This window comes from Protomyctophum bolini (genome assembly GCF_963924005.1).
Source record: "Protomyctophum bolini genome assembly, chromosome: 5".
In the NCBI taxonomy this organism is placed as follows: domain Eukaryota; kingdom Metazoa; phylum Chordata; class Actinopteri; order Myctophiformes; family Myctophidae; genus Protomyctophum; species Protomyctophum bolini.
Genome location: NC_137866.1, coordinates 20,858,807 through 20,881,705, shown reverse-complemented (window position 1 = coordinate 20,881,705; position 22,899 = coordinate 20,858,807). Strand labels below are relative to the sequence as shown.

The 22,899-nt window shown below is 42.2% G+C and overlaps 2 protein-coding genes across 4 annotated transcripts; one reads left to right on the top strand and one right to left on the bottom strand.

Moving 5' to 3' along the window:
• Positions 1–315: 315 nt before the first annotated feature.
• On the bottom strand, positions 316–18,388 carry ikbkg (inhibitor of nuclear factor kappa B kinase regulatory subunit gamma). Of its 3 annotated transcripts, none has more exons than XM_080764460.1 (15): positions 18,054–18,388; positions 17,379–17,519; positions 16,949–17,214; positions 16,748–16,822; positions 16,494–16,595; positions 14,295–14,480; positions 13,653–13,714; positions 11,240–11,342; positions 9,516–9,631; positions 7,923–8,075; positions 6,766–6,838; positions 5,194–5,328; positions 3,912–4,048; positions 2,816–2,895; positions 316–1,650 (listed from the first exon to the last, which is right to left on the bottom strand). In XM_080764460.1, exons 2-15 carry the CDS (start codon positions 17,515–17,517, stop codon positions 1,490–1,492), a joined length of 1,788 nt encoding a protein of 595 aa, XP_080620586.1. In that variant the 5' UTR covers positions 17,518–17,519; positions 18,054–18,388; the 3' UTR covers positions 316–1,489. The 3 variants fall into 3 exon arrangements, with proteins under 3 accessions (XP_080620586.1, XP_080620587.1, XP_080620588.1); XM_080764461.1 differs by having other exon boundaries at positions 7,944–8,075; XM_080764462.1 differs by lacking the exon at positions 16,494–16,595 and having other exon boundaries at positions 18,054–18,387.
• Positions 18,389–18,515: 127 nt separating this feature from the next.
• tmed4 (transmembrane p24 trafficking protein 4) lies at positions 18,516–22,578 on the top strand. The gene is made up of 5 exons (XM_080764464.1): positions 18,516–18,813; positions 19,407–19,507; positions 19,597–19,722; positions 19,917–20,063; positions 21,372–22,578. The coding sequence occupies exons 1-5, from the start codon at positions 18,666–18,668 to the stop codon at positions 21,519–21,521; spliced, it is 672 nt and encodes a 223-aa protein (XP_080620590.1). The 5' UTR covers positions 18,516–18,665; the 3' UTR covers positions 21,522–22,578.
• Positions 22,579–22,899: the final 321 nt, after the last annotated feature.

The following is a 22,899-nucleotide window of genomic DNA, read 5'->3' as shown; positions in this document are numbered from 1 at the left end:
ATACGGCGGAGCATCATGACGAGGTGGAGCGGTCCACTATTGTTCTCACGATTATGCCTTTAAATTAGCACAAGTACAGTTACTTGCACACATTTCACAAATTGTCCTAGCTGTATTTTTATTTATTTATAACATTTTGATAGTACGACCAGGCATTACATCAAGTAATAGGGGAACAATGGCTACACGCTCCCCTACGTCGTCGAGAATGGTCTCTTCCCTGTGACAGTACTCTACTCGTTTCCTTTTAGAGCGCCCCCAACGCCTTGATCATGACATTAAAGCATAACAAATCAAATGCAATAATGCATCATATAGGCTTCATATTGGTATTTAATAAATCTCGAATAATACAACAATTTTAAACAATATTCTCTGCACGAAATAATCTATAATTACAGACAATATTCACACACACAGATGGAAACTCAATGTGCTATTAAACATTCTGCAAAAAACAGGTGCTGCCAAAGTTAAAGATAGACAGAATATGGGTTTGTGTGGGGGTAAATGTCTTTTGGGAATCAGGGATTAAAAGCAGTAATGTTTCCAGGGTGTACACACAGGGCACGGAACACACAACTCCTACTTTTCTCTCTACTTATATAGAGCATACCCATCTCTAAAAGGCCATTAAAATAACACACACACAATACTGAGGTAATGTAAATGGCAATGATTACAACCAGCAGTATTTGTTCCATATACCGTACTTTTTTTTTCACGAAGCCTTCTAAAAGATTATTCACATTTTCTTTTGCATTCATCAATCCCTAACCCTGTTGCAGGCAATAGTGCAGTGCACCTCCGAGTGGACTCAAAAATCATCATGTAATCAACTTAAAGCATAACATTTTCATATACTATGAATAGTGGGGTCACAGTATAGTATACCGACCCACTCTTCCCCCCCCCCCCCCCCCACCCCACATCAACTGCCTGCCGCTACATAACTGGAGGAAGGAGAGAAGGTGCTCAGGCAAGTGGTTGGCTAATGTGTACACTACATACACCAATAGTGAAGACGCGTTGATTCACACCGGCAGCTTGATAGTCTGCCATCTCAGAGGCAATGACGGGACAAGTCATGGAAACAAATACATCTGGGCAAAGAGGAAGAGAGGGTGATGGTGTGGTGGAGGGAAAGAAAGGGAGAGGAGACGATAGGAAGCATTTACAGACCAAAAACGGAAGGAGAACACATGGATAAAGTAGCATGGACGAAGAATATACTGTGTGGAGCAGTTCTATGATAACATTGTCATGTGGATTGACGGATGGATTCATTGATTGACTTTATTTCATGTGTTGTAGGCGCCTCAGTTTTCCAATCTGATTGATTCCATCCTTTTGGGAGTTATTTAAGGGAGAACGTCTGAACGTCTGTTTGTGCCATGAGCATTGAGGTCACACATTGGACAATGAATGTATATTTATGCGTGTGTGTTTGTGTGCGTGTGTGAACATGGGCTGCCACCATGCTTGTGTGCTACTGTATGCAGTCCATGACGTGTATCTGAAGTGTGTCCATATCTGGAGCCTGGTATTGGCACTTGGGACAGCGATAGTCGGGCAGCTCCTCGGCCCCGGCCCCGCCTGGGGGAAGACCCTGACTGCGAAACGAAGAGGGAGGGGGCGCCGTGTTGAAAGCTGCTCCAGGGAACACATAGGTGTGTGTGGGGGAGACAGACATACAGAGAAATGATTAACACGTAAAATGTAATATATGTGCCAATAAAACTTTATAACATCAGGACAAGGGTCCATCGACTAAAAACAAACATTGAATGATTTATTTTATTTTATAGAATGGACCCTTTTCATAGTCGTGTGTCATAGCAGGGTAATGACAGCTACAGCTAATTAAATTAATATCAAGGCTGTTTGATGTAGGTATACGGAAGAGCAAGCAGCAGTGAATATTTGTGCCTTGCGTGGGGGATTCAAACGCACACACAAAAACGCAAGGTTATTTTTTAGTCCTTACATAATCCCTGCTTCGGTCTATAATGTGCAATCAATTATTCGTCCACTAGATTGACAGATTGGATTGTACAAACTGTAGGCCTGGTGATAAACGTGCCACTTTATTTTTGTTACGAGTTGAGATGTAGCGTGAGTTTTAAACTGTATCATCATAACTGAAGTATATGCCACTGCCTCAGTGCCTGTGCTGGCCAATCTACAAGCTCACACCGCGGCGCCTTGCTGTTCTCTGCTGTATAATTCCGTGGAGTTATCGTCTGAAAACCAGGGCTGGACTGGGTCAAAAATTCAGGGCCAACATTCATTCATTGGGCGGCCCACTGGCCTGATAATCACAGACGAGTTTGCAAAGCAGTGCTTTCGAACGAAGACGTCATGTTGTCCCGTTTAACTTTCAATGTGATATATCCATGCCCATCGTGTTTACGTTTACAACTCAAATGTTCTGGCGGAAAGTATCATCCTCTTTCGAGAGGGGTCGAGCAGAGGAGGAAAAGCTTTCTTCAGGGGTGCTTTTGCTGTCCTCGACGCAACAGGGTCCGATCCCAACCGGACGGATCACGACGGATCACGTATCCGACGTGACATTTGTTGGGTATGTCTTCTTGTGTCGATTACGTTCGACTCTGTAAAGCACTCAACAGTGAGAAGTTTCACCACTTCCGTGAGTGTCTCTTACTTTGGACCATACATTAAAGGTTCAGGACACCGCCCCTAATTTTATTCATCTCTGAATCTACCACAGAAAGCCGTCCGCCTTTCTCTGTGCATGTAATATACAACATACTGTAGGTCTTTCTTTGTGTGCATTTTGGGTTTAGAATTGTACCTTGTGGAGGAGCATTGTGTGGGGGCCGTGGGGCTCTGAAGTCCTCCAGGTGTCTCTGCTGCATCTCCTCCATACGCGCACTGAAACATACACACACACACACCTTTCTTCAGCTTGTCCATCAACTTTGTGGAAGAAACGTCAATGTTGGCAGGAGCCTCCCTCCTCTGTTCCATTTAAAAGCCTGATTTATACGGCATCTTACAAACGTGATGAATGCCAAAAATATCCGGCTGACTATTTTCAGGATGCAAGCAATGAAGTACAAATCAAGCTGAAGTGTCTAAAGCTAATGTGTCAAATCGGTTTGTTTCATAGTTATAAAGAACCCTGGCTAATAAGACAAATATGCCTTAAAACGTCATACTTGCCCTCTATAACAAAAATAAAAAAATGGAATGTATGGAATGCACGTGCAAATAAAAAGTATTTAAAATGTTGCTTTGCTGCTCATATTATTATCCTTAGGGAGTATTAAAGATGGAGTGCCACGACTTTTCTCCACCCAAAAACATGCACATTTTAACTTTCTGCAAATAATAATGATAAAATAAAAGTTTACAGGACAGTACAGATTCTGGATTTGATGTGCCATTCCTGACAGCGGGAACACCTCATGAAGATCATGCTGACCTACAATCTGACTTGCAACTGATACATAAAGTAAGGCAGAGATTTGGCAGCAGGACAAGGTAAACAATGGAGTGAGATGTAGAATCCTAGTACTTTCTATTTGTGTCATAATATCAGTAGTCACGATGATTTTAGTCATCATTATCCAATCTGTTTTAGTCATCATTATCCAATCTGCAGTGTAGTGCAATACTCCATAGCGTGTGAGAGATCTTTTTTTTAAAACACTAGTTTTGTATCTTACACTTTATTTAGAAACAAAACTGAGGGCAGACAGAGGAGGGGAGACGTGATGACAGAAGTCAAATTCGGGTCCTCGCGACTGCAAAGAGCATATGGTCAGTGTTACGATTGGCCGAGCCACCAGCAGGCACCCTGTGAAAAACTCCCGACACCTTAAAATCGCAAGTTTGAGCCGCATTATCTTTAGCGTGAACGATGCCTGCAGGCGTCATTCCCTCACCGAGACGTTCCTTCCTGTTTGAGCCTCTCGTTCTCAGCCAGGGCCTGACTCAGCTGATCCTGAAGCTCCTCCTTCCGCTGGTGAAGCTTCTCCCTCGCCTCACGCTCCGCTAGGAAATCTGCCTTGTAGATCTCAGCCTGAGTGAGTACACACACACACACACACACACACACACACACACACACACACACACTTACTTACTACTATACTTGTGAGGACTCATCAAAAATGTTAACCCATTCTGACCTGAGATCAGATTCTAAAAATGTTTCTATGTCAGTCGTTCTTCGATTTTTCAAAAATAGCAGACCTACGAGTGGCGCGCTATGAGCTTGTAGATCTGCTATTTTTCAATAGCTAAAGCATAACATAATGCCAACACCAAAAGGGGTTCCCGTCCAGAATGGCCATTTTAACATTTTCTTTTGTCATTTTTAAGTCTAACTCTACAAGAAGCTAGTAGATTGGTATAAATCAGCATAAATCAGGCATAACCCTAAACCAAATCTCAAACTGTCTAATCCTAACCCCAAGATGAATCTTTTCCCCAATTGTAAAATGTGTGAGGACCAGGAAAATGGTCCTCACAATGTAAAATTCTATTACACTTACCTCACCTTGCTTCTGGTTCCTAAATAACCTAAAAATCAGACCCGTCTGAACTGAGTGGTGCTGTACTGCACTCGTGCTGTGCTGTACTGTACTGGCCCTCCTCCCTGGCCTGTGTGTGTGTGTCTGCGCAACAGTGACATTTGGCGGTAGGCATGTAACGATATATTGTATATCGATATTAATCCAGACGATTGTATTTTAGGGGGGCTAGTGTTTGATGTGAAATGTGAGCTTTCGTCATATTCCATCATATTCAAGTGCTTTTGGAGAGAAATGATAGTCACTTTCAGTAGTAGAGCACTGTAGAGGGGAGCTGTGTGTGTCTGTGACTGTGTCCAGGTGATGGTCGTTGATGCTCATCAAGGAAGGCAATTATGTTTCTGCACTGTCAAAAGTAATGCTACTTCTTTTGCAATGTAGTTAAATAAATAATCTCAGGGGGGGGAGATAAATTATATAAAATTAAAAAACCTGTAATGTTTCTTTAAAATATATATATTTTTTAATATCGTGAAAAATCGCATTGTGAACCTCATATCGTGATACGAATCGTATCGTGAGTTGAGTGAATCGTTACATGCCTACTTGGTGGCCAACAAACGCTAAAACGCTAGCCAGCCAGCGACACACATTGCTGCACCACTCAAGATGTGTGTGTGTAGCTGTGTACCTGTGCAGTGAGTACAGGCACAGTCTCCAGGGAGCCTCTCTGCTGCTCCACCTCCTCCTTCAGTTTATCAATCAGATCCTGTTTCAGAGCCAGAGCCCTCTCTGCCTCCTCCAGTCTGCTGCACAGGTCTCCCCCCTGAATGACACGACAAATAGGGTTGGAACAGTTCATCAAACCCATTATCAAAAAGTTAATCGATAAATGATTTTAATAATCGATTGATCTTGGGGGAAAGAAATTCCCCCAAGATTATAAAACAATGTATTTGCATTTTGTTCATGTCGATTCATTGAATAATTGCTCAGAAGATAATCAATAGTTGCAGCCCTACACATAAACATAATTAATGCAACAATCTGAGACTTATTTGAAATAATACAATGATATTGTATCTAATCTCTTAGCCCCACAAGTCAGAACCCAATGGTACTGAAGTTTCTGACATTTTTGAGACCCAGCTACCATGGGGTCCTATTCCACCGCTACCCTGCTACCGGGTACGCGAACATAAATAAACATAAATGCATTCGGACACGTCGTTTCTGCGCCGTTTGAGTGCTTCTGTTCGTTTAAGTGATTCTGTTTCTTAGAGCTATAAGTTACAACGGATACCGCTGCGAATTCTCCTGTGCGGCGGAAGCCGTTAAGTATTGTTTGACCGATTTGGTCACTTTGATTCTTCTCTTCCTACCTTGTTTATTGACACCTCATTGTACCACCTATCTGGCTAGCTAGTGGCGCTATAGCTATGACGGAGCAGATCAGAGGCAGGAACATAGACACGCACAAGCCAACCCCGCAGCGGGAGGCGGTACTTCCAAGGTAGGAAGAGAATAATCAAAGCGACCAAATCGGTCAAACAAAGATTAAAAATACTTAACGGCTTCCGCGGCACAGGAGAATTCGCAGCGGTATCCGTTGTAACTTATAGCTCTAAGAAACAGAATCACTCAAACGGCGCAGAGACGACGTTTCCGACGATATCTATGTCCGCGTTCTATCATTTACATACGAAAAAACATCAACGCACAGGGACCCCACAGGTCAGCCCGGTTCGGCACGATAGATTGGGCTGACCCAGGGGGTTCCGAGAGGGGCTACTAACCTCTATGGTTGGAGGTTGTCTCCCTAGTAGGACACATACTAGTAGTGCACCAAATTGGACACTCGATATGCAGCCCTCTTTATTGTAGTTTGGACATCACTTCAATTACTGTACCCATCTCATTCAGACGAGTGTGACAACAGACATTGTAACGTTAATTCTAACAAAATAGGGCAGCCAATTTGCTAATTGGTCATGCACTGTCTAGCTTCCCCCAGAACACACACACACACACACACACACACACACAGGACTCAAATATGTCTGCTATGCATGTATACAGGACTCGAATACTGTATGTCTGCGATGCATGTATACCTACAGGCTACAGCAATATGTCATGTCTGTGTAGTGCGTACATTGTGAATGCACAGATGAGAACATACACACAGCCTGACACAGGTAGAACAATTAGGACAGGAAACATTTGAAAAATGGCAAAGGTACAGTAGTATTGTTGGTTTTACCTCATTCTTTAGTTTTGAGTCATAGTCCCTAAACAAACACGTGTAGGCATGCTGCAACTGTGTCAGCTTTTTCCTGGAAGAGAAAAGAAATAGGCACTTAGAAGACTTGCAAAACAGTATAGATTTAGATACATTCATTAACGGAATACGCAGAAATCTGCCTTTATGCTAAAAAAAAATTGGATTAATCAATATGTTCTTACTTGAACGAATTCTAACTGCAAATAAATGTAGAACTGCCTAGGACCACTTTGTCAATAACGAAGGGCAGATTTACAAATCTGTAAATTAATCTTAGAAAATTACGGTAGTACAATTTGGTATATAATACTTACTATTATAATATATGTATATAAATATGGCAGCAAGTAACAAGTTGTGAGCTCTTTTATATTGTATGTAGGAGCTAGGTAGGAGAGAGAGAGAGTGTGTGTGTGTGTGTGTGTGTGTGTGTGTGTGTGTGTGTGTGTGTGTCTGTCACATAAGAGTGTGTGAGCAGGTAGCTACAATGCAGAGTTTGGGCATTATTTGGAACCCGGACATATGAACACATCAGTCCTATTCTAGCCGCGCTCCCAGTATATATTAGGATCCATTTTGAAGATTTTATTGCTTGTTTTTAAATCTTTAAATGGATGCTTGTCGTCCCTAAAGCGAAGTGTAAGCAAAGAGGACAGCAAGCTTCATTGCTCCAAAACTGTGGAACCAACCATCCTTCCTTCCTTGTTAAGCTAGCTCCAACACTACCCGTTTTTAAAACACATCTTAAAACTATTTATTCCTTGGCTTTTAAACCGTGATTAATTTTGTATTCCCGTTTAATTGTATTGTATTGTGTTTTTATTACTGTATTGCATTGTGTTTTTATTATTGTTATGCCTAACTGTACAGCACTTTGGTCAACTCTGTTGTTTTTAAATGTGCTGTATAAATAAAGTTGGATTTGATTGGAAATTGTACAAGGTTATAGAGATGCCAAATTATATTTCTTCTGGAATTTGGATGTGTACTACAGCTACACATAAAATAAAAATTTAAAAAAAAGTCTAAAAAAAAAACACACGATGAAATGAATACATACATAAAACTGAACTGAACTAATAGTTCTGTGAAATAGGACACTGTGTATTTGTGCGGTGAGCTATCAGTGAGCTCACCGCTCCTCTGTGACAACGTGCCGTTCTGTTTTGAGTGCAGTCTCTAAGCTCTGAGTCTGCAGAAGAAGCTTGTCCACAGCCACGTTATGCTGCTTCCGCTGCTGCTCCAGCTCCCGTTCTGCTATCTGCAGGGCCTCCACCTTACTACACAGCCTGCATACGAAAGAAAACATATATTTCAATCAAATAGATATGGTCACATTAATGCACAGGCAAATATAGGGTGCGTTCGGACATATGCTCTGAGAGCACTGGAGAGGAGTGCTCAGTGCTCTCGGTTCGTTGGGAAATTCAGAACGGTCGGTGCGTTGCCATTGGAAGATTCAGAATACTATGCTCCCAGAGCACAAAGTATGTACACTGACTACTCTGACTTAAAAAAGCTGGGTTATCTTGAGCATCTGACCAATGGAGGAGAAAGTCTGGAGTTTTGTGATCTAGACTCTAGACTCTAGAGTCTAGATCACAAAACTCTAGACTTTCTCCTCCATTGGTCAGTCCAGTTGAGAACCACTGCTCTAGAGTCTAGAGCAGTGGTTCTCAACTTTCTCAGGCCGTGACCCCCCCAAAATAATCCTATTTGAACTGGGGACCCCCGTTTTTCAGTGAGACAGGCTGTTTTCACATGGCAATAGTCCCTCCCCCTATACCAGGGCCCAGGAAATGATTCTCCGTTCATTTTCCTCATAGACATTTCAAAAAGTATTTATTTAAAGACGTTTACGCCGCGACAAAGCCAACTCGAGTCGTGACAACTCATGACAACAAACCAAAAAAATTGGGGACGGACAAATAATTAGAAAGAAGAAAAAAACGGCAGGTTACAACATTTTTTTTGTTGTTTTTCTTCTTTGTAATTATTTGTTTGGTCCAAAATATTGTGTTTGTTGTCATGAGTTGTCACGACTCGAGTTGGCTTTGTCCGCGGCATAAATAAATACTTTTTGAAATGTCTACGGGAAAAATGCATTGGGAATCATTACCTGGGACTGGCGTCGTCATGACAGGGGGCGGGACTGCGACGCTCTATAACTCCAGAACGTAAGCTCCAAATGGAATAATTAGTTAGCAATTAGTTAGGGACAGGGACAGTAATGTTGTAATTAATTAAATAATAAATAAAAATTGCTGCGGGAAACACTGAACAGGTAATAATTGAATGAATTTTAAAAGATGATGGTGGCATTATTAGTTAATGAGTATCTCCTCTGAGCGTTCATAAAATGAACAGATGTCAAAACCAGAGCGATCTGAATTAGGAGCAGATTCTCAGAGTGTATTACCGAATGCACCTGCATAGACAGCCAAACACTTCATACATACACTACATCCAAAAGTTTAAATACCCATAGTATGGCGCAGACCTAGTCTGGTGAACCACACCCAAATCACACAAATTAGATGGATCGCGATTACCGCGACCAGGCTAACGTAGCACTGCACACTGTCAAAATGTTTATTCAATCTGAGAGTGTACGGTTACATTTACTCAGTGTTACAAATGTATATACCGGTATATATATTAACAATAGGAAATGTACACATTCCCAGAGCTGTACTTCAGCTGTACTTGCAAAGTTTCTCCATACTCACTTTTCTTCCATTATTTTGCGTTCATGCTCACTCTTCTCCAGGCAACTCTGTCTCTCTTTCAGCTCTCCTAATAAAGACGTTGCCTGGGCTTTCAGAGCCTCACAGTCCTTGGCCAGCTGCAGTACATAAAAGGGTGACGAGATAAATCACACACAGCTACCTGTATCCCGTATTCCCTTCTATTTGCATGTTTCTTCATGCCAACATTCACTTTGAAAGAATATATATTGAAAGATTTGCGCCACATTTTTACGATTTTTCAAAAAAAGCAGACCTACAAGCTTGTAGCGCGCGACTCGGTGGCGCGCTATGAGCTTGTAGATCTGCTATTTTTCAATAGCTAAATTATAACATAATGTATGTAACCACCAAAAGGGGTTCCCGCTCAAAATGGGTTAATGCCATCATGGATATTTTTCAAAAGTAGATTCAAATTATCTGCGTTGCCGATTAAGAACCGGTATCCTGTCCAACATAATGTCATGCATTCTAAAAAAAGTATATAGCCTGTAAGTTAGCAGCGGCACATTTCACAGCAATAAAAACATGAGAAAACAAAAGAAAGTAGAACCCTTTGCGATTGTAAGCTTTCGCCACATCGTGGCTAAACACTCATTAGGTAGGGAATGTGTTTTATGTCGAATTGACCACTTACTTCTAATCAGTTAATCCTTCAGTCCATGTGGATGTTTGTGCTAAATGTAATGACATTCCCTCAAGGTATTCCTAAGATATTGCGTTCACAAGGTTGGAACAGACATGCGGTAACAGTGCCAAGTATTACTGTTCAAAATGTTGGGATTGATACGTACAAATTACAAATCATATCACAAGAAACAAAGCACAGACGTGCAGTGGGTTGTCAACTTGTCATTGTCTTTATAGTATAACCAATACCCTGGCAGATCAGATTTTGGGCTGTGAGGGAAAACATTTTGAGTGTTGAAAAGATGCGTCCATCTGAAATGAGCTTTCAACGCTACAATCCGTAAATGTATGTTTGCGGTTTCCTCTCCTGATGGGAGACAATAGCAATGTCCAAATTACAATAAAGACAGCAGAGGATCTGTGATAGTAGTTTATGTTTTCATAATATTTTCTTCATGCCTTGCTTTTTGCCGTTTTTGTATTATTAAACTGTTAATGTAAATCAGGTTCACCTCTCACAGACATATCATGACTTCTGGGACATGAAACACCACTAGACTGTGACATATTGACCATGAAATGAATCATGAAGAAATTACAATCTAGCTATTTTATCACTGTCTGAATACACTGCCTTAGTACGCTGTCTGAATACCCTGTACTTAATTAGTACTGTTTATACCTTCAGATTAGTGAGTCACTCTGACCTGGCCGATTGCCTGTGGAACAATAGAATGTGGAACCATAGGTCCCAGGCACATCATGTCAACCAGTGTTTCACCTTGAACGGACCAGCTACAGTACACTGTGGGAGGATGGAAGCGACGGCACTAGGAGTCCTCCCTTGACTCCCTTCAATAATCACAACAATGCATTTAATCATTGATTCTGCGTTCGGCGTCAGATGTCGTTTCCGGATTGAAGCCAGTTTCATCAATCTGTGTGCACAGACTCGTAATAATGAAAGGCAACTGGATTCCAACCACTGCACATGTGCGATATTTTGTAACTCCAACATACTAACCGTTGTACATTAAAATAAGTCCAGGACTGTAGGTGTTAAGTCATATACATGCCTGGGCACAGTCTTTGTCCTTCTGTTTGAGTAGAGCTTCAGTTCGGTCCCGCTGAGCTGAGCTCTTCTGGAGGTAATCCAGCTTCTCCTCCAGCTCCCGATACCTACAGTGTACACACACACACACACACACACACACAGTCACACACACACACACACACACACACACACACACACACACACACACACACACACACACACACACACACACACTGCATTTCAAACTATACAAATGAAGCCAAGATCTGATCAGTTTTAAGTGGGCACTTTGAGAACAAACTGTTGGGTTATTCTCTGCTGCCGTGTATTTTATTTAGCAGCGTTATATAAACCAGGGACGGAGTTGTTCAGTGCCGTTTCGTGGTGTAGATGTGCTGTACAGTCTATACTAGAGGGATGCGGGTACTGTTACGTTTCTGTTGGTCTCCTTTTGTGAGGAGATACAGCAATACATAACAGAGATTCAGAGAAACCCGCCTTAAGATTGGCTTGACCTGGAGTTAAGATGACTCAATTACCCTCAGCTGTAGAATTCTGGGGCAAAAATAACATGGAAAATCATCATCATCAGTGAACTTTTATCAATTAATTCACCTTCATATTCTACCCGGGCAAAACATAACATTGTTAACAAACAAACCATGCACACGGGGGAAACGAGTCACAGTAGGCAAGCTTTCAGCTGGACCCTGGAGGTGTATTTAAGTCCTTTAACCCATTCTGGACGGGAACGCCTTTTGGTGTTTTAAAACCCATTCAGACCCGAGGACGATTCTACAAATGTCTTCTAAATCCTGACAGTTTTCTGAAAAAACCCTTTCTATGCCAGTGGTTCGCAAACATTTTCATGTCAAGGACCACCAAAAATATATGAAATTGGCCACCGACCCAAATCTGAAAATGTGTAGTTCCAGGGACCCCCCCCAGAAGCCAATATTTTAGTTAAAAAGGTTCGCTCTGAAATATATATTCAATGATTTGCGCCACATTTTAACGATTTTTCAAAAATAGCTAAAGCATAACATAATGCGAACACCAAAAGGGGTTCCCGGCCCAAAATGGGTTAAGATGCATGGGTATTGGGGTACTGTGTGCTGGAGCAATTAGCCCTTCGCTAAGTCCCTCCACAACCCGTCGCTAAGTCCCTCCACAACCCCGCGAGGAGACAGGGCAAGCTGTCCTTCTACCCCCTTGGAGATGCATGTTAAATGACGGAACTTATCCATATAAATAATGGATGACAAGGACTGGACTGAAATAATGGACTGGACATTTGGACAAGTGGTGAAAACTAGCACTCGTGCTAACACACTGTAAACGATGCATCTACAAGTTGTACAATTGTGCAATAAGCAATGTGATTGTTATGTCCATATCAAATAAATAAACATCATTTAATTAGCAAGACCTTCAAAATGTCTTCTAAATGTAGTCATCCAGGCCTGCAGTAGACTATGCACTGGGAAAACGTGCATGACGTATTTCAATAAACTAGAAATGCAAGGAAATGACAGAGGGAGAAACAGTATTCAACAATCAACTTTAACGATCGTCCGACGGGAGTTTTCATGTTGCACGGTAAAGACTACGGTCATTAGTATTATCGCCATCACCTGGGTGGCTCAGTCGTGTAACTTTCCCTGACGTTAAGCTGTGCATGTGTTCAACAACACAGCCATGCAAAATAACATTGACAGCTACGTATGAGGTGGCAAAAGCTTTCCCTGCATAGCAGTGGTTGCTAAACTATTTGGATTGGCATTGGACAATCGCTTTTTGGGGTGGGGTTTAGCGAAGGGCTAATTGTGGACGATATCCTGCATGTCAGCTGGTGAGTGGAATTTAAGCTTGGCAGCTTGCGGCAGGGAAACATGATGTAGCACATACTCGAGTTTAAGCTATGGTGTTTCACCAATGCGGAGCAAGTACTCATTGAATATTATAGTCTAACCCCCCCCCCCCCAGGGTCCAGCAAAACAAACACCCGGGAAGCAAAAAAGCTAGAAACACAAAATAGAGAGAAAGCAGGCAGATGCACTTAAGACAGCGACAGAGAGAGACAGGCAGCAACAGAGAGCCACTGGCTCACCTGCCCTGCGTGGCCTGGAGCTGTTCTGTGAGTTTAGCCAGGTTAGAGCTATAGGAGGAGGAAAGAGGAAAGACAGAAGAAGGGAGAAACATCTCAAATTTACTACGTGAAAGGAAACACACAGACGGTAAGAAAAAAAGCATGCAGTTGTACTTAGTTGACAGAGAGGATAAAGTCTGTAGATATCCACATAATTGAGATTTAAAAAGCAGTACTGTTTGCAGTGGCCGCTGGAGTAGTGAAAGAGGAGAGAGCAGATTAGTGGGGTTAGCATGACACAAAAAAGTTGGCAGCATTCAGCATTTCGGAGTAGATCGGGTCATACCTATCGGAGGAGTGCTGCGCCTCTGAACGATGTTGAACTGCCTCTTCTGTAACACTGGATGCCTAATAAAACAGAATTATATAAAAGAAACCCTATGATCAACAGCATTCAAATAATGTTACGATTCCGATTAACTGCTTAATTAACTATATCAGTCTAGCTGATATACGAGACTTTTTGATTATTATTTTTTTAATTAGTCTGGTTGAAAGTGGTTAACCCATTTTGGGCGGGAACCCCTTTTGGTGTTAGCATTATGTTATGCTTTGGCTATTGAAAAATAGCAGATCTACAAGCTCATAGCGCGCTATGAACTTATAGGTCTGCTATTGCGTAAAATGCGGCACAAATCTTTTAATATATATTCTTTCAGAGCGAACGTTTTTCTTATTTCAACGTCAGGCCTAATAATATACCGGTACACATTTTCCAAATTGATTTGAAAATGTTGATAAATATTAGTCAAAGCATTGGTAATCAGGGGGCTAGCCTAGGACTCGCGGTTGGCATTGGACTCAAACATCTGGCACCAGTTGGGATCTACTCTAAAAAACCAAAACAATTATTATTGTTTTTTTAATTCCCAATCAGCTTGTATGTAGCCACATCTGTTAAGTTTGATGGACATAGAGTGAGGGCTACCTGTGCCTGGGCCAGTTTGGCTCTGAGCTGGTCAATGCTACGACGCTGGTCAATGCTACGACGCTCTCCTTCCTCCCTTTCTTTCTCCAGTTCCTCATTCTTCCTCCTCATTTCCCTCATGCCATCTTCCATCTTTTCTTTGTGGCTCTTCAGCAGCTGCAGGAATTCGTTTGCTCCCTCTGTGGGCTACGGGGAAGGGGAAGCACTGGATACATTGGATACACTGAGGCAGCCATATTATGGCATTAAATCTCAAGACACAATTCTCAAGTGTTGAAAGCCTAAAACTTATGCAAGGACTCATCTCAGCGTAATCATTACACCGAGTTCAACCTATCAATAAAAGGCAGAAAAAGAAAAATCATTACACTGAGAAAGGCTCTGGACAAAATGTGTATGTGCCAAACAATAAAAGAACCTTAAAAAGGACTTGAGTGAGTGCCGATGATCTTTTTGTTTTAGGGCGGATTCACACTGAGTCTGATTGATTCGAAGTGCTCCCGAATACGGATGCCTGGTCCCTGCTGGCCATGATTCACATTGGCCTTGAATGAAGTGTACTATGGTGAGGTGGAATCAACTGAAAGGGTACGAATGTGCCTCAGAGGGGCGCTGTGGATTATGGGGCTTTGGAAGACTTGGATTTAGAGCAAATAATAACGTTTCAGAGATTAAAATAGGGTGCATTTTGCATCGCAAAACACAGTACTGTTTTTTATTCTAGTTTATTTTGCTAGCTTTAGTTATAATAATCATTTCTTTTTCTGTTTTCTACATGGATACCATATAAAATGAAATGGGAGTTAAATGCTGAAATTTGTAAATATGGCAAAAATATGACTCCTAACGTTGTTGAAATGGGACTCATAAAATGGCCCTAGGACTCATGTAAAAGACCATCCCTGCATCCCGGGACTCATTACATTGAAAACCTTATTTACATCACTGAAGTTTGGCTGTGTTCCTGACGTTGTCTTGAATTATAATAATAACATAACAACAATACACAGCCAAAGCAGTGTGCGCTGATGGTCTTCGAAGTGACGTAACGTACGTATCCATGGTATGTTAACAGTGACGTCACTGACATGTGTTTTTTTGTTTATGTTTCACGGCTGGCGCTACTCAAACACTAGCAGATTATCATTCCTTGTCAACATTCAAACTTCCCATGCAGTCCCGGGAATGGTTGGGTGATTCCGAATGCATAACCCGGGACCATAGTGTGAATCCGCCCCTTAGTGAAACCCTCAGACATGGAGGCCAAACACCAAAGAACAGTGAAGAGGATACCAGTAGTATTTTAGAGGACGATGAGGACACAAACCACGGTGAAGAAAAGCGAAAGCTGGGAAGTGAAATTAACAGGCAGGCTATGTGGACAGCAGTGTCTAAATTGCCAGCAAATCATCAGGGACAAGGCTCAAAAAGACTATTAACTCATTGACTGTCAATTGTCATTTCAAATCCAGCACTGCCATCATCTGCTAGACGTCATTTTGTGTTTTCAGTGTTAGAGAGGGTGCTCTTCCGCAAACCTGCGAGTAAATCAACGGCTTCCGGATCAGAGGACAGACGGAAGAAAACGTGATCAAAACAAATCCAAGCAGGTTTAGTGTAGTATTATAGGATTTATTAAAACATATAATCTTCTCTGCTTTCGGTTCCCAGACAGCGTTTTTGGTGAAAATAATAAGCTACATCATTGCGAGACTCTCAGCCTGGGCCATGGCTCAGCGGTCCAGGCACCTTGGCTGGTAATCCAGTCTGGCAGTGTGCCGCGGGTTCGACTCCCGATCCCGACGGCCTTTACTGCATGTCTCCCCCCCTCCCCTATCTCTCTTCCCATTTCCTGTCAGCCTGTCTGTCCCTCCATTTAAAAAATAATAAAATAAAGGCGAAAGCCACGAAAAAACTTTTTTTTTAAAGTCGAGACTCTCTTCTTTCTTTTGATATATTTGTTGTCATAGAACAGAATATTCTGTGCGTCTTAAAAGATTAGTAAGAGTAGATTAGTCTCTAGAGAAACTCCAGGCAGTTAATGAGTTAAGAGCTTGGGATGGTGATTGGTGTTAATTGGTATTGAGGGGGGCCTCACCTGGCTGCTTTCCCCGTCACTCCCCTCTCCCCAGAACTCTGTGAGTGAGGTGGGGGGAGTGGGGAGTCACTGCTCATGGAGCTATGCATGCTGGGCCTCACCTGGCTGCTTTCCCTGTCCCTCCCCTCTCCCCAGGCCTCTGTGAGCGAGGTGGGGGGAGTGGGGAGGTCACTACTCATGGAGCTATGCATGCTCGCGTCACCCTAGACACACAAACATGCCAGTTACATAATACACAAATAAACAAAATCACTGAATTAGGAAATACAAACAAACACAAAGTACTCAAAATGTGCTCGGGTCCGGCATAATGGGAGCAAGAACCGTAAAAGATGGACAGGGCAACGCGTCTTACCAGGCTTCGTGGTGGAAGGGTCTGAGTGTGTTGATCCATCTCCTCCACACGCTTCCTCTCCCGCTGATCTAGAGTCTGCGAGAAACAATAACAAAAGACAAAACTAAGTTAAAACTATATGACTATATTCAGGTGAAGGAATAAAGACAGGAACATGAGAAGTAAAGTCATGATTGTAAGCCGATATGAGGTCACTGTAACCTGTGGTGGCTCGACAGGGCCATTCCGGTCCAGGCGCCTCTGTTGCTCTTCAGTCTGGCTGGAGGAGCTGTGGCTTGAGGAGGAGGAGCTGGGCCCGTTCACCAGCCCCTGGAGGGAGTGGTTCTCCTGGGCGAGCCTCTCCACCAGCGCCCTGGCCTCCTGGAAGCGACAGCTGAGAAACTCCCGCTCTTCTCTCGTCCTACGCTGCCACCCCTCCATCTCTTCACAGCGCTGGCGCAGTGCAAGGTTGCTGCGCCGCAGAGCCTCTGGGGTGGAGCAGGAGGGAGGCAATGAGAAAGTGAGGGGAAAACATTAGACGGACACGTAGATGGGAAAGAGACATCATTTTATAGTTAACGTTAAAGTGCATTTACACACAAATAATTCATATTAATAGCCACTTCTGACCAACATAATTATTATGCGTTACCTCTAAGTTGCTGGTTATCGTCCAGCAATCTAGTTACCACTTCATTGGCAGCCAGCTCTGGTGGTACCCTAAGGGCCCCTCCACCCTCCTCTCCAGCCATGTCCCATTGCATGGGGCCATCTGGTTGGGGCTGCACCATCCCTAGTAACACACACACACACACACACACACACATGACATCACCATTACTACAGTCTCTGACATCCAACAATCCATGTTTACTTTCACTTTAGATAGACACTTGCATGCCAACTTTATCTTTGAGGAAAGCTACTGGACTTCTCATTAACCGGTCTTAAATGAGTTTTAAATGAGTTCTGTGAGCTGCCTGCTGACAACAGCATGAATCCAAAGGAGCTTCTTATCAGTGGAAGGGGGGAAAAACATGACGTCATCCTCTCTCCAGTACAGATACCATGAGGCTCAGCACTCATAACACTTCGTCTTCTTCTCACACAAAGGCCTGTTCTGTCAGTATGACACATCGTCAGTATGATGTAATGTCAATTGTCAGCAGCTGTCAAAATTAAAAATGACGTTGCTGGAACTGTTAACGTTAATCATAACGAGGTAAAATAAGTGTGTGTGTGTGTGTGTGTGTATATATAAATATGAATCTGTCAACAAAAAAACACTATAGACAATAGACTGTGTATTGTACAACCAGCCCCTTACCCCTTTCTGCTTCTTTCAAACGACCAGGTTGAGTAGCAGTCAGTCCCCCACAATCCACTTAGTTAGCTTAGCTACCTAGCCAGCTAACGTCACCTATGCGCTTAGCTAGCAAGTTATAGCACCCCGATATGCTGCTATTTGAGACCCACGTCGAGTGTCACGAACAGCGGTCCAAGTGAACGAAACGTAGGTTCTCCCCGGCGGGCATTTCGCGTATCATGTCACAGAGACATTCCTCTGTGTGTCTGTGTTAGCCTCTGGAAACAAACAACCCTGTTAGTTTCAGTTTGTTGTGAGCTCAGGAATTCCCCTTCCTTCCTCCTTCCGCGGTGGGGTGATGACGTCACCAACGCGGCCCTTCCTTCCTCTCCGCCGGTGTGAGTTGACTTAGACTGGGATCAGTGTCACGTTGCAGTTTGCAGTTCCGATCTAGAGAGGATGCGGAAACGGTCAGAGTTGCGTGCGTGAAATGTGGATGCGGAAATTTGCGGATACAACAGTTGTGGACCGGATCTGAGCACTGAGCAGTAAAAATAGAAACCCGGCTTTCCAAACCGGGTCTGGTGGTGACGCGAGGTTGGAGGAGCAGAGCGGAGTGGACCAGAGAAGAACATGTCATCAAGCTACATGATGATCTCTGCAGGGTTGATCTCCTTGATGTTCGCTTGGATCTGTCCAAGTCACGCGCTCTATTTCCACATAGGAGAGACGGAGAAGAAATGCTTCATTGAGGAAATTCCAGATGAGACCATGGTCATTGGTAAGCTACTACGTGTGATTTACAATGGGGAAGCCAAGATAGCTTCCCGAGGCTAACGCCTGATTTATAGTTCACTGCGTGCCAGTGTCGTTTGTCGAAAATAGTCGATCTCATAGAGCATACCGTATTGCCTGTGCGACGCTGTTTGAGCATTTAGATTTGCTATTTTTGAGAAAGCCAAGCGAGCTAGCTAGGCCAAGTAGAAAGTCAGACAGGGCCTACGTACTGGAACTGGTGTGTGGCTATGTGCACCGCCCACATATCCTGCTCAGTAATAAGGGGACAGGTGCAACGACTTTTGTTCCATCCATAGTTCCATATTATGCTTAGTTTAGCTCTGGTCCATAACGATGCTTTAGTTGAAAAGGCTTAATTAAAATTTCTCAAGCCGGTCGTTATTTTTTTTTAATTCCACGAGACTTTGCTTAGAAGTTGTTATGCTATATTTGCTATTGAGGTCTTCCTAGCAAAAGCACAATATCTCTGTAGGATAATATTATTTATTTACCACTATCCATATTGTTTCTGTGTCGCTTTGGATCATTATTGGCTCATATAATGGCATGCATTTGTGTGGTTCTAACTTCTGATAGGGAAGTACAGAACCCAGCTGTGGGACAAGCAGACAGGTTCCTTCCTCCCAGCCACACCTGGTCTTGGGATGCATGTCGAGATTAAGGACCCAGACGCCAAGGTGAGAAGATTACAAAACAGACAAACAGCAAAATGCAACTTTTTGAAGACTCGTTTTATTAATGGCTCCCTCTCTTACTCCCTTTACAGATCATTCTTTCTCGTCAGTATGGATCAGATGGGCGTTTCACCTTCACCTCCCACACCCCTGGAGAACATCAGATTTGTCTGCACTCAAACTCCACCAAGATGGCTCTGTTTGCAGGAGGAAAACTGGTATGAGTGACATTTCTACAACTTTGACAGGAATATGTAACTGCAATGTTACTAATACTATTGGCTTGGAGACTTGTATGTCATTTTCCTTCTATCTGAACTCACTCATCTTATCACTCTAACAGTCTTATTGATCTGTATCAATTTTTATATGTGACAAATAAGCTACATAAAAGGTGCATGTTTTGTTGCAGAGAGTGCATCTAGATATTCAGGTTGGAGAACATACCAACAACTACCCTGAGATTGCGGCAAAGGACAAACTCACTGAGCTACAGCTGAGAGTGCGGCAGCTTCTGGACCAAGTTGAACAAATCCAGAAGGAGCAAAACTATCAGCGGGTGAGTGGTTGGAAGACAGAAGTGTATGGTGGTAGTTTAATTTTCAATTTCTTGTATACACAGTGGTGTGCTGTGGATTTTTTAGCTAGCTAACTATATTTTAATTTCAAGTGCACGCCATGTGCACATACCCGCTCAGCTCAGTGTGCGTTGAAATACTGTAGGCCTATTCAACACGTGATGGAAAACCTTTTTTATGTAATTATATTATTATTATTTTGATTATATAAGGACAACTTTATTAGAGATAAAACAATTAAAAGAATAGCTTCAACCGGTCAGGGATAACCATGTGAGTTTCTGGTGCAGCTGTTGTCTTGGGTCTTATGCTATAAGGATCTATTCAAGAGATTACAGAACCTGTAGGGTCCCCTCTAGAGGCCCATGTAACTTGATGACCATCAAAGGAATACCCGTTTAACCTGTCTACGTTTGTACGAATTGGTGTGATGATTCGATTCATCTAGCTGAAGCTCGAGTAGCCCGGTGTTCTGCAAAGCAGCGAGGTAGAGGGCTTTTGTTCTAGTTGTTGGGGTGCTGTCAACTCGCGTTGATGACTCTTGCACGTGGGCACACACACACACACACACACACACACACACACACACACACACACACAAAGGGTGTTCAATAACACTGATTTATTAAAAATAGCTGGCTTCTGCCTGACAGCAACGTTGCTCTTCAGCTATCTAAATTAAAAATTAAAGTATTTTGTTTTTTATGGGTCCCTCTTGAAAATGAGATGCTGCATCTCAAGGGGCTGTCCCTTCAATAAAAATCAGAAATTAATTGTAAACTATGTATCAATATTTAAAAAATAATTTAGTGATTTTTACTGGTTAATTAAAAGGTTAAAGTCTCAATGAGGCAGTACTGCCAATGAATGCAGTTTCTAGAGCCAGACTGAAATATTGGTATCTATCAAGTGTGAAGCCAAGATCCTGTTTTATAACCGCTTATTTTGTTGTACCTCTGTATAATGACAATTAATTCTGATTCTATTATAGGCAAGCATTTTCCAAAATAACAGAACTATAAGCTCCCAATGCCTCGCAAAAAGTGTTTTGAGCTTGCATGTTGGCTATTTTTGAATGTTTTTGAATAGGTGGTGCAATAAAGTAACCATAACCAAGTTCAATTTGAATAATTACAGTTGAATTTACTTTTCATATATTGAAGTGTAATATGTCGCTCATTCTCACACACACACACCCCGGGATCGGACCCAAGAATCTGGCATCAGTTGGCCGATTGGCAGATTCACCACTTGTGACCATGTTGTGTTTGTGTCCTCTTGACCTGTAGTATCGTGAGGAGCGCTTCCGTATGACAAGTGAGAGCACCAACCAGCGTGTGCTGTGGTGGTCTATCGCCCAGACACTCATCCTCATCGTCACCGGCATCTGGCAGATGAAACACCTTAAGAGCTTCTTTGAGGCCAAGAAGTTGGTGTAATGTCCTTTTTCGAGTGACCCCGGCACCAGGGAAGTAGCGGTAACAGGGGAGGGACACACATGGAAATACTTTGTCAAATGAAATGGAAGAGACGTCACCCACCATATAGAACACAGGATGAGAGCTGTGGTGATGTGGCCAGCCATAACATGAACTCTTTTTTTCAAGATTCAAATTTTATTGAGTCAATAGAAACAACACAGCAACACATTCCAATTTGCCATTGTTGTTTTTTCCCCCCCTTTTTTGGGTGACTCAGAAACAAATGTTCCATTTCCATATGTGAGGAAAAGCAGTATGTTACTTTTGAATTGTGATTTCCATTCCGTGGTCATGCAGGGATACATGACTTATTTGAATTCTTGTATTAATGCTGAACACTGTTCAGGCTACTGTGGTTATTAAATTATTTGGAGGGTGGGGTGGTTTCTGGGGATGGCCATATATGAAAACTGGTGGTCACATGTGATTCCCATACTGGCCTTACTCCTTAGATATCAGTTATTTGGCCTGCTGTACTATATACTTCATAGTCAGAATCTCAATTGTGTATTATGTGTAGATACAGTATGTTTGTGTTATTAGTCTAATGACAGGGCTATTTGTTGTAAATAATGAGTAAAGATTGGCATACCTGTTCATTTTATAACAGCTTTTACAACCAGTCTTTAGCCATTAGCTTTGTAAGGATCTTAGTTTGGTGTTTCAGCACTGTCTGACAACTATTATTTATTGAACAGGCATGGTTTCTTTCATTGCAGAGCTCAAGCCAAATGAACTGTTCTGTTGCCATTAGATCATACAGTATTTTACACAAGCAGGAGTAGCTTGATCATCTTGTGATCAGAATAAAGGTCATTCTTTTCTCAATGTCAACACATAATTGAAGGCAATGCAAAGGTCAATCTGGTTTCTTAGGTCATTGTTTTTACATGAGACTACAGTATATTAATCTAAAGTGCTCAAACTCAAATTATAAGATAACTGATGTTCTTTATACAATGCTTTGGAATTTATGTATTCTCTCCATGGGCTTAATAAAACATTGGTCAATCTGTGTCTTGTGAAACATTACACATTTCTCCTGAAATATGAAAACAAGACAGTGAATGGCAGCTATTTTCAATTAGTTTATTGCTTGGCATCAATCATTGGCAGAATTCCAGTTAATGCTAATATGCCTTGTAAAAACAGTGACTATTCAACTACAAGTTTGACACTTCCCATTGAAATGTATTATTTTGTGTTAGTGAAAGCACATTTCAATGATACAGAAAACCACACCTATTTGTGACATCTGTAACATCCACATTGTTTTTTGAATTTCCCAGAACTGCATTGTAAAAATGTACTGGAAAGTAGGCTATTAGGAAACAAA